The following is a 16,781-nucleotide window of genomic DNA, read 5'->3' on the forward strand; positions in this document are numbered from 1 at the left end:
CCACATTATTATTGATAAATGGATGCAGCTACCTATCATGATATTAAAACAAATTTTGGTGTAATGCTATATAAACCCGATGATAGTACATTTGAAAGTCAAAAAGCGGATGAATTTCAAAGAATGTATAAATTGCCAAAAACTGTCCCAAGAAGTTTTAAAAACTGAAATATAAATAACCATGGAAGAAATTTTTTTATTTAATTTTTTTTATTTCAGCATATTATCGGGGTACAAAAGTTTAGGTTATGTATATTGCCCATTCCCCCCCCCCCCCCCCCCCCGCCGCCCTGAGTCAGAGCTTCAAGCATGTCCATTCCCCAGGCAGTGTGCATCGCACTCATTATGTAGGTATACACCCATCCCCTCCCCACTTCCCACATCTGCCCGACAGCCAATTGGTATTATTCCCAAATTTGCACTTAGGTGATGATCAGGGAAACCAGTTTGCTGGTGAGTACATGTGGGGCTTATTTTTCCATTCTTGGGATACTTTTCACTTAATAGAATGGGTTCCAACTCTATCCAGGAGAACATAAGAGTTTCTATATCACCGTTATTTCTTACAGCTGAGTAATATTCCATGGTATACATATATCACATTTTACTAATCCACTCATGTATTGATGGGCATTTGGGTTGTTTCCATATCTTTGCAATTGTGAATTGTGCAGCTATAAACATTCAGGTGCAGATGTCTTTTTTATAGAATGTCTTTTGTTCTTTTGGGTAGATGCCCGATAATGGGATTGCTGGATCAAATGGTAGGTCTACTTGTATCTGTTTAAGGTATCTCCATATTGCTTTCCATGGAAGAAATTTTAAAAATTGTGTAAAAGCCTGCCTGTCCCCCCCAAATTGAGGATCAGTTTGGGTAGCTTTATTAATATATTTAAGTAATCTATAGTTCATCCAATGTGTAAAACTCTCTCAGTGTGCTTAACACAAAGGAAAAATCCTACTACAATACCTGGGAAAGACTAAAGAACATTATTACTAACATAAGTATTACCAAATCAACATAGCATGGTGTATACCATGAGTTATTAAAGTTTATTCTAGGAAACTAAGGGTTGAACATTAGGATATCTGTTACAATTGTGTCAAGAGGTCAATAGGTCAAAGGAGAAATAATATTTTATGTCTATCTCAGTAAATATCAACAAAAGCAGTGGACTACATTCAAAATCTTTTTGTATCACTTTCTTGTAAACTAGGAATAGACAACAAAAAAGATAAAAAATATGTTTCTGAAATCAAAAGCCAACAACGTCATTAAAAACACTGGAGGCATTAATAGAAGTCAGGGAAAAATCAGGCAAGAGGTTACCATGACAGCTGTTAATTATTTGACCCTTTTTATGGACATACTACACAATCCATATAGATAAGAAAATTGAATAAAATGGAGAAAATTATGTTTGCATATTAGTTGTTTGGAAATTTCAAGAGTCTATTTTAAAGAAGCAAAATATTTACAATTAATATAATTCAGTACGGCAGTCAGTAAGAAAAAATACACAGAAGTCACTTTCTCATGTAGAAAATAAAAATAGGTAGAAATGATATAATTCACCATTAACAACAACAAAAATAGCAACAGCAACAAACTTGGAATAACCTTAAAAAGCAATATCTGGGCACTAAAACAGCAACAACAACCTACAAACAACTGACATTTACTGAATGCGTACTTTGGAGCAAAGCACTTTATATCTATTACTATATTTGATTTAAAAATATGCTAAGAACTATGTAAAGAAAACGACATCTTAGTAATAGATTAATAAAAAATATAATGAGCTGAGTAAAGCTGTATTGAACTTCTTGAAAATAAATGAGAATATGATGAAGATTTTAATTTTATCTAAGTTAAATAATCCACATAGACTTTGCTATGGACTTTCTTGTAGTGATCCAGAATACCAAAATATCAATAACATCCAGAAATGTATTGAAAAAGAAGAGTAATGAGTTACCACCCACTACCAAATGGCTATTTACAAAATAAATAAAATGTGTCAAATATTACTTCTTTAATGACAGCTTGTTCTGATTTCATCGTCTGTAATCTCTCACCTCAATGTCTAGTCTAACCTCTGCTGCAAGCACTCAGTTGAAACTGCTCAAGGTGATCCTCTCCCTGGCTAACACAAACTCAGTGTTTTGGCCCCAGGTTAAACAGTACTTCCTCTAAGAAGCTTTATGTAACCTTCCCTTTACTTGGCTAAGCCACATTTATCTTTCCAGTTGAATGTGATCTGCGTGTCCCACCTGCGTGCTCACACAGCACCATGACCATGTTTTATCATAGCACTTTCCACACTCTACTATGACGGCCTATGTGGTTAGGTGTTTTCTGCACCAGACACTGTTGTGTTAGTCAGGATAAAGATATTAATACAAATCAAACCAAAATCCTAGTTGCTTAACACAACAGAGATACACCTATTGCCTATGCTCCGTGTCCATAATAAAGCTGCAAGGGTGGCTCTGCTCTTCACGGTCACTTATCATGCTTACGAAGGCTCTACCATTTATGCTCACGTGGACTGGAATGTGAGTCTGCATTGGTCATCATTGCAGGGGATGAGAAATGGAATATTTATTGTAACAGGATTTTTATAGCCTTAGCCCAGAAGGGACACATACCACTTCCGCTTACAGTTGACTATGCAAAACTAATCACATGGCACCGTTCAGATGCAAAGGTCTGAAGGAAGAATGCAGTGTGCCATGTGCCCAGACTGCAGAGTATAGGGGGGTGGTTTGGTGGGGGGATGCTAGCAAAGTCTACTATGTCACTAATCTCAGCATATGCAGTAACTCTTTTTCAGCATTATATTTCTAATACCTAGGAGTGTATTATTGACCAAATGGCAAATGCTCAATAAATATTTTTATAAGTGAATGGGCAAAGGCTTTATTAGCATAAAAGAATTAAAACTTTAAATGGGTGAATTATATAGTATGTAAGTTATATTAAAAAAAAAAGTTATAACAATCATTAGAACTTCAGCCCAGGTGAGAGAATGAGGTCTTGTCTCTTAAAAAAAAATTAATTAAAAATCAATAGAGAAACAACTCTCTCCAGGAGAACCAAAGAGATGCCATATCACCATTATTTCTAATAGCTGAGTAATATTCCATGGTATACATATACCACATTTTGCTAATCCATTCATGAATTGATGGACATTTGGTTTGTTTCCACATCTTTGCAATTGTGAATTGTGCTGCTATAAATATTCGGGTGCAGGTGTCTTTTTTATAGAATGATTTTTGTTCTGGGTAGATGCCCAATAACGGGATTGCTGGATCGAATGGTAGGTCTGAAGAACAGGAATTGATAGTAGGAAAATGTGTGCTCTCTTTGATTCTAACTGATGCTATTCGCTTCTGTGACTATGCTTGCTTTTAGTTGTTTGATAAATATAGTTAACCAGAATGAAAAACAGGGATAAGAGCAAAGGTAACTCCATGATAAGCTAGGCTTCCTGGATGTGAGAAGCCTAGTTCTGCTTCTGTATATATGGCTTGCTGGCTTGGTGCTTAGCGTAAGTGGAGCCATGGCAGGCTTCACTAAAGTAAAGGAAAACAAAGCCCCGGGGAGGTAACTGCAAGTTACTTCCTGATAAAGGGCTGAAGAGTCCAGGTGCCCTCCAACCAACTAAGTAGATAAGAAGGGCAAGACATGATCAGCGCATGAACAGCTTGTGCAGGGCGTGTGTTCCCAGTATCGCTTGTAACCAAAAACTAGAAGGTATGCAACAACAGCCCCCCTCCCCCATCGGAGACCCTCCTCTTCCCCTGGATGACATTAACTACAACTGGTGCCAGCTCAAAAAGCCCGAAGCTTAGAGTCAACAAACCAGAAGCCAACGCGATCAGCTACTTCTAAAAAAAGAACAAATAAACTGAAGGAGGATGATGTGCAGACTAGTGTGTCGTGTGCAGACTAGCATGTCGTGTGCAGACTAATGTGTCGTGTGAAAACTAGCATACAGAAAAGTATAAAAGCTTAACCTTTACCCCAGGGTGGGGTCCTAGTTCGTGGAGAGGCCACTGCGTTGGTGCTCTGGAATTTGGACCCTAGCTCGGGCTAGCCAATAAACTCCTTTGCCTTTTTGCAGCCTCAATGACTCTGCCTCTCTGTTCCTGGGGCCAAGGGGAACCGGATCTAACAGGTCTATGTGAATCTGTTTAAGGTATCTCCATATAGTTTTCCACAGGGGTTGCACTAGTTTACAGTCCCACCAGCAGTGTATGAGTGTTCCTGTAATTAGAAAAGTCTTAAAAATAGATTGATGTGTTTGAATAAGTAAAATTTAAATTCAAATAAAAAACTAAGATGAAATATTAAACATACTAAAAATGACAGGATCAGTACCCTTAAAATATAAAATACACTGTTTAAACTCAATCCTGAATAATGGGACAATATCAGTGAATAATAGGACAATATCAGTAAGTTCTGAGTTAAAAATGATTTTAAATTGCATGGAAAGATGTCCAACCTCATTTTTAATCAACACACACACACATATATATGTATATTTAAATAATGATATTCTATTTGCCAATTAAATTGTTGATTATGAAGATACAATTACCTAATACTAACAAGATGGGGAATAAATTAGTATTATACTTTCGGAAAGCAATATGACAGTATATGTAAGTCTTTATATGGTCACATTCTTTCACACAATAATCTCACTTCTAGACATATCAATTGATTAGAGATAGAGTAAAAGACTTTCACAGATACAGTCATTATTACATTAATTTTAAAAGTAAAAAATTTTAATACAACTTAAATGGCTAACAATAGAGAAATGGCTATATAAGAACTTAAAAAAGAATTTTATAATATATGAACATAATATCTTGTTTTTAAAGAATATTTAGAGGCATGAATAAATGCTCAAAATATAATGTTAAATTGAAAAAGATGGTATGCTAGACTCTGAGTGCATGTACACATATCTGTATAGCCTAGAAGAAAACATACCAAGATGTTAATGAAGTGTTATAAAACTGTGGTTTCTCTTACATCTGTTTACAAATATTATTCAACAATGATTTTAACTGCTTTTGAGAAAGAGTTATTTAAATTATTTTTCAAAAGGAGTCTATAAAGACTTTAATAATAGAAAATATATTTTTATTAACTAACTAAAGCAGGAGGCAAAATTGCATAATCAATGTTATCTAAATGATTCCAGTGTATTATAATCATACATAATAAATCAATTGTTTAAAAATACATAAAAATGTTACTAGTGTTATTTCTGGGAGGTGGATGCAAATGCATATAATGAGAATTCATTACTTTTCTAACCAGAAAAAAAAAAAAAACCCAATCTTTATTATTTTAAAAAAGAATCTGTAGGAATTCCAGCTAAGGCAGAGTAAGCACACTTCTACTAATTACAGCTACAAACTCCAGACAGAATACAGGCAGCAACTATCAGAGGACACTAAAAATTAAGTAATAGCGGTAGATTGAATAGGGAAATAAAACCTTGAAAATCCAATACCGAGGTGAGTTTTCTGGGATTTTTTTTCTCCCAACTCCCCTAATTTATACTAAGGGCAGATCCAATCCTGGAGTTGTGCCAGCAAAGGCTCCAAGAGAAGCTCTCTCTTCTCACCAAAGATCAGCAAGAGGGGATGTGGGTGGAGACTTAGAAGGTGGGTATATCTCAGTTCTCTAGAGGTTTCTTTGTTTTTGTTTTTGTTTTTCTTTTTAGCCTCCTGTTTAATATCTTTCTTTCTTTCTTTTTTTATTACTTTATATCATCTTATTGTTATGGGGGATACAGAATTGCAGGTTACATACGTTGCCCATGTACCGCCTTTCCCCCCAAGTCAGAGCTCCAGGCGTGTCTGTTCCCCAGGTAGTGCCCGTTGCACCCATCATGTAGGTATATATCCCTCCCTTCCCCACGCCCCCTTCCTGAGTCAGCACCTTCAAGCGTTACCATTCCCCAAACGGTGCACAATGCACTCATTGTGTAGGCATACCCCCATCCCCTCCCCCACCCCCCACCTCAGTCTGATATCCGATTGGTGTCATTCCCAGATGTGTATTTAGGTGATGTTCAGGGAAACCAATTTTCTGGTGAGTACATGTGATGCTTGTTTTTCCATTCTTGGGATACTTCACTTAATATAATGGGTTCCAACTCTCTCCAGGAGAACCATAGAGACGTCGTGTCTTCATTATTCCTTATAGCTGAGTAATATTCCATGGTATACATATACCACAGCTTACTAATCCAATCATGTATTGATGGGCATTTGGGTTGTTTCCACATCTTCGCTATTGTGAATTGTGCTGCTATAAAACATTCGGGTACGTGTGTCTTTGTTACAGAATGACCTTTTTTCCTTTGGGTATATGCCCAGTAATGGGATTGCTGGGTCAAATGGCAAGTCTACTTGAATCTGTTTAAGATACCTCCACAATGCTTTCCACAGGGATTGCACTAGTTTGCAGTCCCACCAGCAGTGTATGAGTGTTCCTGTCTCTCCACACCCACGCCAACATGTGTTGTTTTGGGTTTTTTTGATAAAGGCCATTCTCATTGGGGTTAAGTGATATCTCATTGTGGTTTTGATTTGCATTTCTTTGATGATTAGGGATGTTGAGCATTTTTTCATATGTTTGTTAGCCATTCTTATATCTTCTTTCGAGAAGTTTCTATTCATGTCATTTGCCCACTTTTTGATAGGGTTGTTTGATTTTTTCTTGATGATTTTCCTGAGTTCTAAATAGATTCTTGTTATCAGTGAGCCCACTACTTCAAAAACAGATTTCAAGCAACACTTTCTCCAGCCCCTCTTCTCTCTGGATCTATCTCCTGGGCCCCTTTTCTTGGTCTTCTGGCTGTAAATCTGGTGCTTTAGCCTCACTGTGCTGTTGTGTGAGAGAAAAACCCTTTCTTCTGACCAAATAGGAAAAGGGGCCTAGTGGCCAGAAGAGTGTGGGAGAATCTTTTCTCCCCACCTTACCCTGGAGGCAGGCGTGAGTGTGGGAAGCACACAACAGCACAGCGAGGCTAAAGCACCAGATTTGCAGCCAGAAGACCAAGAAAAGGGGCCCAGGAGATAGATCCAGAGAGAAGAGGGGCTGGAGAAAGTGTTGCTTGAAATCTGTTTTTGAAGTAGTAGGCTCACGTCTGAGCTGCGCATGTGCTGCACTGATGTGAGGAAATATAATAAAAGCTTGAGAACTGACCTAGGGTGTAGACCACTACTCAGATGGTCTGATCTCTAAGTTGTGCACAAGTGAGGCAGTGCAAAATAGCATTGCAAAAGCTTTGAAAACAGAAATGACATTGGAAACAGCCCATAGCAAGTGGATTGGGACCTGAGGTCTGAACCTAACCTGGCTAATTTACTGCTCAGGCGAACAAACAAGTAAGAAATCAACATACTCCAGAAGATTTTAATAAGACTCAGAGTCCCATAACATATGACCAGGGATCAGGATACAATCCAAGTTTATACAGCCTATAAAGAATTAAGCAAATCTTAACAACTTTAAAGTGAAAATACAATTAACAAGACAGCAGCCCCCAGATGACTTACATGTTGGAATTCTCATATAAAGAATTTAAAGGAGCAACTATTACAACTATGTTTTGTAAGTGAATCATTTCACTCTTGAATGGAAATATGAAAGTCCTCAGCAGAGAAGCAGAAGCCATAAAAATTGAACCAAATGAAATGCATAAAACTGAGAGATATAACTGAACTAAAAAAAAAATTCACTAGGTGGGCCAAATGCCAAAATGGAGATCATAGAAGGGATATTAAATCCTAACTTGATGATAAAATAAAAATTATCCAATCAGAACTACATAGGGAAAAAAGCCTTAGAAGTGAGCAAAGTCTCAGGAACTCATGGGACAATATAAAAAGATATAATTTTTTGTGTCTTTTAAATCCCAGATAGGTGAAGAAAGAGTTGTCATAGAAAAAATGTTGGAACAAATGATGGTGGGAAATTCCCCAAATTTGGTGAAAGACATTAATGTACAAGTTCAAGAAATTCAGAGAACCTCAAACTCAAAGATAAGATCAATGCAAAGTATGTTCAGACGCATCGTATATAATACAATTGCTAAAAACCAAAATAAAGAAAGTACCTTGAGGCCAGAAGGCAGTGGCACATTTTTAAAGTGCTGAAAGAAAGGAACTGTCAACCCAGAATTCTATATGAGTAAAAACATGCTTCAGGGTAAAAATATTCTTAAATGAAAGAAAACTCTTTCTAGCAGACTTGCTCTAAAAGAAGGGCTACAGTTCTGCAGGTGGAAGGCAAATGCTATCAGAAGGAAATGTGGAACTTCAGGATGAAAGGATGACAGCAAATATCTGGGTAAATATAATAAAAAATTTTTCTCCTCTTAAGTTCTATAAATATTATTCACTGCTAAAAATCAAAAAATACAATATAGTCTAGTAGAGTATTCAATGTATGCAGATGTAACACATGGCAACTACAACAGATGGGGAAAGGGGAAAAGGATGTATATGGTTTTAAGGTTACTATATTTCGCTTGATATGGTAAATATTAATTCTATGTAGTTTTAAAGTTAGGTAGGTATATTGTAATCCTAGAGCAACCACTAAAAAAAAAAAATACCAAATATATATAGTTAAAAAACCAACAGATAAATTAAAATGGGACACTAATTATTTAAATTCCAGAAGAAGGCAGGGGAGCAATTAAAAGACAGAGATAGTCAGGATGGATTTTTTTTTTTTAATGACTCTATTCTGTGCTCATTGACTAGGAAAAAAGACTTTGAGAGATAATGAAAATCATTCTGACAAGCCAGATGCAAAATGGAGAGATGGGGCCTCGGCAGTCCCAGGAGAGATAAAAGTAGTGAAAAAGAATCATGTTTTTCATCTCTCTTTCTTCTGTTACAAATGAGAGGTGTAAGCATCCAATTTCAAAATTAACCAGAGAGCTAAGCTTTGAGCTGAGGATATGCCTTAGATAACAGAGTTGCTTGTGGGTGATGCTCTCATCTAAGGCCTCTGGGTCTCTGAAAGAACCGGGAGGGCTGCCTTAGGCAGGATCCAACAGAAGCCAGCCGGGAACCAGATCCAAACGCTCCTGACATCTCTACCCAACACGAATGAGGCAACAATCATCCACTGACTCACACTGAAGATATGTAGCTCCAATTTTCATATATCATCTGTAGACTTAATACTTGTCACTTCCCGTTAATGGAATGGTCTTTTCTAGGGATTCTGTAGTAAGTGTGCTAGGAAATGGATTAGCCAGAACATGTTTGTTGCATATTTTATATATGCCTTGGAGTTTTAGAAAGGGGTGGGGTGGAAATATGCCCAGTCATGTGAAATTATTTAATTGTCTGCAGTACTCAAGAATTTATACACACACACACACACACACACACACGTAACACAATAATAATGGATAACATATATTAGGCATGTACTTCATTTCCAGAACTTTAAATGTACTTTCACATTTCAATCTCATGACACTCAGTGAAACGGCTGCTGTTCTTATCTTGATTTCACAATAAAAACGAATGAAATATTGATACATGCTACAACATAGTTGAAAACATTGTGCTAAGTGAAGTAAGCCAGACACAAAAGGCCAAATATTGTATGATTCCACTTATAAGAAATATCTAGTACAGGCAAATTCATACAGACAGAAAGTAGATTAGAGGTTACCAGGGGATGGAGGGAGGGAAATTGGAAATTATTGCTTAATGGGTACAGAGCTTCTGTTTGCAGTGGTAAAAATTTGGAAATAGGTAGCGGTGATGGTTGCACAACATTGTGCGTATAATTATCACCATTGAATTGTATACTTCAAAATGGCTAAAATGGAAATTTTTGTTTTACAGTATGTATTTTACCCCAATTTTTAAAAATAGTAAAGAAAAAAGTAGAAGGATAAAATGAGACACACCATGCAAACACTAATCAAAAGAAAGTTGGAGTAGCTATATGAATATTAAATTAAGTATATTTCAGAACAAGAAAAATTCCCAGATTAAAAGAGAGATGTCACATACTGATAAAAAGGTCAATTCACCAGAAAGATGTTACATTCCTAAATGTGCATGTACCTAACAGCAGAACTTTAAAATACATGAAGGAAAAGCTAATAGAACTGACAGGGAAAAGAGACAAATCCACAATAATACTTGGAGACTTCAACACTCCTCTCTCAGTAATTGATAGAATAAAAAGAAAATCACTAAGGTTATAGAAACTGAACATCATAAACTTACTGGATCTATTTAACGTTTATAGCACACTCCACCCAAAAAGATCAAAATACATATTCTTTTTCAAGTACACATGGAACATTCATCCATATAGATGATATCTGAGTCATAAAACAAACCTTCAGAAATTTAAGTAAATAGAAATCATATAAGGCATTATCTATTACCATTATGGTATTAAACTAAATATCAAAAACAAAGATAACTGGAAAATTCCAAATATTTAGAAATTTTTTAAAAAGCCACATTTCTCAATAATCCAAGGGTTAAAGATAAAGTATAAAGAAAAATTATAAAATATTTTGAACTGAATGAAAATAAAATACAACCTATCAAAATTTGTGGGTTGTAAGTAAAACAATGCTTAGAGAAGAATTTATAGCATTAAATTCTTGTGTTAGAAAAAAAGTTCCCAAATCAATCACCTAAGCTCCTCCTCAAAAAACTGGGGTGAAGGGAAAGAGCAAACTAAACCCAAAGAAAGGGGAAGGAAGGAAATAATAAAGACAGAACATAAATAAATAAAATTAAAACTAAAAAATAGAGAAAATCAATAAAGACAAAAGATGATTCTTTGAAAAGTTCAATAAAATTAATAAATATCTATCCACATTGACCAAGAGAAAAGATAGAAAATACAAATTATTCATATCAACAACCATGGACCCAACAGATATTAATATGGTCATAAGGGAATATTAATACTATGAAAAATGCTATGCCATAAACTTGACAATTTAACTGAAATAGACAAATTTCTTAAAAGAAACAAATGATCGAAACTCATTCAAGAAGAAATAGGTAACTGAATTGTCTTATATGTATTATGAAATTGGTTTCATAGTTAAAACCTACACAGTAGACTTTTGGTGTCATCTATAACATAAAATTCTCTTGGGAATTATTACTTCAGGCCTCACAACAAGAAAAAATGTTGAACAAACTGAAAATTAATGACTTTTCTTAGATCCATCAAATAATTGAGGTCACCCAGCAAACTGCCACTCAAAAATCTGGAGTGACAGCTGAATACAGAAACGATGGCCAAGATTAGCTTCCTGGGAGCCAAAGCCACTGGTGCCAGTAACTGGTGGTAACAGTTAATAGTAACTGTTAATTTAATAATTTGAAATATTAATTTCTGGAGTCTGAGTATGAATTAGCTTGAGAGTTAAAAAAAAAAATTAGGGCTCAATATTAAGGAAGCACCCACATTGTCATGGATTTCACCTCCAGGAGACTCACCAGGTTTTCACAGTGAAGATCAAAAAATAATCCCCTCATTTTCCAGCAGAGGGAATGGAAAAGTAAACATCTAAAAGAAGCCCAAGTAACCATTTTAAAATACATACAGAGAATTCTCCATAACAAGTTTCTACAGGAAACTACTTTACCAGAAACTTATCTGGGGAAAGGGCAATTAGACAACTCCAGCCCCCTCTAGCCTTTCTGTCTCACGTAGGAAAAAAACAGGCTAAGAAATGCTTCTGAATTTCACAGCCCAGGTACTCAGGCATACTAAATCCTTGGATTGAATCAGAAGATTATAGATAGAGTGTTTCTCTTTCTCAACACCTTACTGGCACATCAACAACAGTCTAGTATAATAACAGTGGATTCTAATTGAGAGAGTTTAGAAAGAAACTCTTATTTAAGGAAGAGTTCTTAGGAACATGCAAAGACAACAGAGGAGAGGAAACAACAACAACAACAACAAAAACAAGGGCACTAAACTTTAAAGGAAACTGAAAACTCTGGCATTTAAAACTACAGCAAATATTAAATACAGACCAGCTCCTAGGGAGATTATAAGATCTCACACCAAAAGCCTAATTACTTCAGTTCCTATTTCCTGATATATTACATGTGGCTTTCAGAAAAAAAATTTCAAAGTATGCTAAAAAGCATACAAAAACCACAGTCTAAAGAGACAAAGAAAATATCTAAACCAAACTCTGATAGACACAGATTTTGGAATTAACCAGATCAAATAAGGAATTTAAAACAATTATGTGTCAATCATTATTTACTTTAATGTAATTAGCTGTAATGTGAAAAGTGAGAAATGTAAGTAGAGAGATGGAAATTCAAAAGAAAGAAAGAAAGGAAAAGAAATACTAGACATCAAAAACACTGAATAGAAATGAATAATGTTTTTAAAGGGCTCATCAGTAGTTTTAACACAGTCAAGAAAAAAATCAATAAGACTGAAGATATATTAACAGAAATTCCCTGACCTGAAATGCAAAAGAATGAAGGGGGAAGAAAAAAACAGCAAAGACTATCTAAGAACTCTAGGACAATTACAAAGTGTAACATATACATAGTGATAATACCAGAAGAAGAAAGAGAGAAAGAAGTGGAAGAAATAGTTGAAATTATAATGGCCGAGAATTTTTCAAAACTAATGACAGATACCAAACCACAGATCTAGGAGGCTCAAAAAACACTAAGCAGTGTGAACTAAAATAAAATCTTAAGACCCCAAGCTAACTGAATGGACCCCTTAGCTAAGGGGAACCCCCTCCCCCACAAAAAAAAAAAAAAAACCTTGAAGCTGAGGAGAAGGGAAGTCAGACATGCCTTGTTATGCCCTGTCCCTTTAGGAGTTTTTTTTTTCTTTGTAACAGTAAGATATAAAATCACTAACAAGCTCGAGGCCATGTAAGACAAAGGTTAAACCACACCTTTGGGTCATCAATTTACTTAACAGATCACTTGAGTCTGGATATATGTACAGTATATATCTCGTGGCTTATCTCTGATTAACAGACTTCCTTATCTTAACTTAAAATATTCCAAGCCTTTAGACAGAGTTTCATTTCTTTAACTAATTACAAATCAGAGAATCTTTAAACCCACCTATAACCTGTAATCCCTTGCTTTGAGATGTCCTGCCTTTTCTTTTTCAGACTAAATCAATGTACACATTCCATGTATTGATTTACGACTTTACATGAAATTCCTGTCTGCTTAAAATGTATAAAACCAAACTGTAACTCAACTATGGTGAGACCACTTGCTCAAGGCTTCTTGGGCATGGCTCTTTGGGCCATGGTAACACATATTCAGCTCAGAATAAAACTCTTTAATTATTTCATAGAGTTTGGCTTCTTTTCTGTTGATAGCAAGAAGTATTGCAATGAATAAAAAACAGTTACAAACATGGTACATATTAATCCAACTATGTCTATCATCACTTTAAATGTGAATGGTCTTAATATGCTACTTAAAGGAGGTTATCAGAGTGGAATAAAAAGACCCAACAATATGTTGTCTACAAGAAACCCACTTTAAATACAAAGACATAGATACATTAAAATTAAATGGGTAGAGAACAACATACATGTTAACACTAATCAAAAGAAAACTGCGTAGCTATATTAATCAGAATACGGAAAGAGGGACAGAGCCCAAGAGGGACATTACATAATGATAAAGGGGTCAATTCTCCAAGACATCACAATCCATAATATATATGCACCTACCAAAAGAACATCAAGTATGTGAGGAAAATACTGATAAACTATGAAAGAAGAGTTTCTCCTCTTAATACTCCTATTCAACATCATACAAGAGGTGCTAGCTAGTTCAATGAGGCAAGCCGAAGAAATAAAAGGCATACAGATGGAAAGAAAGGGATAAAAGTATCTCTTTGCAGATGACATTACTGTTTATATCAATGATTGTCCATTTGACAATGTCTGGAGATACTTTTGGTTGTCACAACTGGGAAGTGGGGGTTATGATAGCAACATTTAGTGAGTAGAGGCCAAGGATGCTGCTAAGCATTTTACAATGCACATGACACAGGCCCCAGCCCTCAACAAAGAATTATCTGGCCTAAAATGTAAGCAGGTCAAAGGTTGAGAAACCTTGGTTTACATAGAAATTTCCGAGGAAACTATATTAAAGCTCCTAGAACTAAGTGAGTTCAGCAAGTCAGAGAATAAAAGGTAAATATACAAATATCAATTATGTTGCCATACATTAGGTATAAAAAAAGAAATAATAGTATTATGATTTTTCTTCCTCTGCCATATTTACTCTTCTATGAGAATATGGGATGAGGTTAAAAATAGCTCTTGAAGTGCCAGGTACTTTATGTTTTCTCATGTTATAATCTGAATTTTACAAATGAAAAAATAGACTTTTTAAAATAACTTGTTCAAGTCACACTATTAATTAGAGGTCACCCAAGTTTTTAATTCAGGCATTTCAGATATGAAAATTTCCAATCATTATTATGTAATAATTCCTACAATGTTAAAATCTTCTCTAACAAATTCACAGGTTAGAAAATGCCTTGTAAACTCTTGAACTATAAAAATTTTTTATTCATTATTTTTTGAGAAATTAGCAAATTTATACTAACTGAATTTCTTACTCAAGGTGCTTTTTCTTCAATGTTAAATTTTAAACAATGTCTTTAAATGTAATTGTACTGGGGTTTATTCAAACCTTGTCTACAAAATACTTAAACAATTTGTGCTTTATTTCCTACCTTTCCTTTCACGGAAGAGATATGGCCGAAGTAATGCCAGTGTTTTTTGTAATTTCATGTCTTTCATTTTTTTAAAATCAGGGAAGAAGATATCAATGAACTTAGTCACATTAGTTACATCTTCTTCAAGATCACAAAACTGAGATATATGTTGTCTTTCCAGATATTCTTGTAAACTGCCGAAATCCAAAATATAATTTAAGATTATTATAAACTGAAGTTTAATGACCATGCCAACACATTAAAATTGATATGTTCACAATTTACATGGAGTTTAATAAAGCAAATAAAAGTTGAATTTTTTTAGATATATTTATTTGTATTTATATTTAGATGTATTTATTAGATATAACACAATTAGAATTTGTACATAATCTATGCTATTACATATAAGAACATGATACTTAATTCAACATTTTATTGAACCCACTCCAAAAATCAGTTATATGATATCATCTATACTTGACTTTATGAAAGGATAAACAAACACAAAGAGAAAATATGCTATGTTTTCAAGAAAAAATTTTCTTTCCTCTATGTAGAGCTTTCCAGATAGTCTCTATTTTTCCTTTTATTTTTGTCTTTGGACTAAGGGCTATTTATATGCATATTTCATATTTTCAATTAGATATTTTTGTAAGCTTTTTAGTGTTTATTTCCAAATATGTAGATTGTAACCAGCAAATATATGTGGTAAAATTTTAATTTCAAAAATGTTGGCCGGGCGCGGTGGCTCACGCCTGTAATCCTAGTACTCTGGGAGGCCGAGGTGGGCGGATCGTTTGAGCTCAGGAGTTCGAGACCAGCCTGAGCAAGAGCGAGACCCCATCTCTACTAAAAATAGAAAGAAATGATATGGACAGCTAAAAATATATATAAAAAAAAAATTAGCCGGGCATGGTGGTGCATGCCTGTAGTCCCAGCTACTCGGGAGGCTGAGACAGGAGGATCGCTTGAGCTCAGGAGTTTGAGGTTGCTGTGAGCTAGGCTGACGCCACGGCACTCACTCTAGCCTGGGCAACAGAGTGAGACTCTGTCTCAAAAAAAAAAAAAAAAAATGTTGATAAAGTCTTCTTTCAGAATGGAGAAAATTTATTTGTAATATGTAAAGTGGTATATATATTTGTATTTCATATATTATTGATGATTTATTATACATTATTTATTGAATATTTATCTCTCATTCCTCTATATCCTTGTTATTTTTGTTTGCTAGCAGATATTTTTATCCACTTCACCTTATTTTTCTTTTTCTTTTTTTTTCTTTTCTTTTGAGACAGAGTCAGTCACCCTGGGTAGAGTGCAATGGTGTCATCATAGCTCACTACAACCTCAAACTCCTAGGCTCAAGCAATCCTCTTGTCTTGGCCTCTTGAGTGGCTAGAACTACAGGTGTGTGTCACAATGCCCAGCTATCTTCTTATTTTTCTAATACTTTCATCCTTATGTACTTAGCTTTTATGTTGGTGTGGGCATGTTTTATCATTTGGTTACTACATCTTCATAAATGTTGCCTTCTACATTGTGTCTTTCTTTACCTAGTTTAACATTTTTAATTATCAATTTTAATACTTTATTCTTCCTATTTTTTGCCATCCCATTATTTTTAGGGGTGTGTGTGTGTGCATGTGTGTGTTTCTTTCTAGACAGAATATAAATGAGTGAAGTTTAATATTTTTATTTTGAAAAAATTTAAGTTGACAGAAAAGTTGCAAGACTGGGACAACAAACTCACATTTATACCCTTTATATAGATTGACCAGCTAACATTTTTCCATAATTTTTCTCTCTTTTATATTGACATAAAACTATTATATGCTACACAGTCCATGTTCAAATTTCACTAATTTTCTAATACCGTCTAACCTATAGTAATGTTTTTCCTAATCCAGGATCATACATTGCATGTAGTTGTCCTATCTCCTTAGTCTCCTTTAATTTCTAAGAGTGACTCAGCCTTTTTTGTCTTTTATGA

General features: G+C 34.9%; 1 protein-coding gene across 1 annotated transcript in view; it reads right to left on the reverse strand.

Annotated features, from left to right (window-relative positions):
- The window catches only part of NME8 (NME/NM23 family member 8), a 59,287-nt gene that overhangs the window by 19,711 nt on the left and 22,795 nt on the right, over positions 1-16,781 (reverse strand). Inside the window, exon 10 of the mRNA XM_069462309.1 lies at positions 14,807-14,982. Within this exon, the coding sequence (XP_069318410.1) occupies positions 14,807-14,982 (176 nt within the window). The remainder of the gene's footprint in view (positions 1-14,806; positions 14,983-16,781) is intronic.

This window comes from Eulemur rufifrons, chromosome 29 (genome assembly GCF_041146395.1).
Source record: "Eulemur rufifrons isolate Redbay chromosome 29, OSU_ERuf_1, whole genome shotgun sequence".
Taxonomy (NCBI): domain Eukaryota; kingdom Metazoa; phylum Chordata; class Mammalia; order Primates; family Lemuridae; genus Eulemur; species Eulemur rufifrons.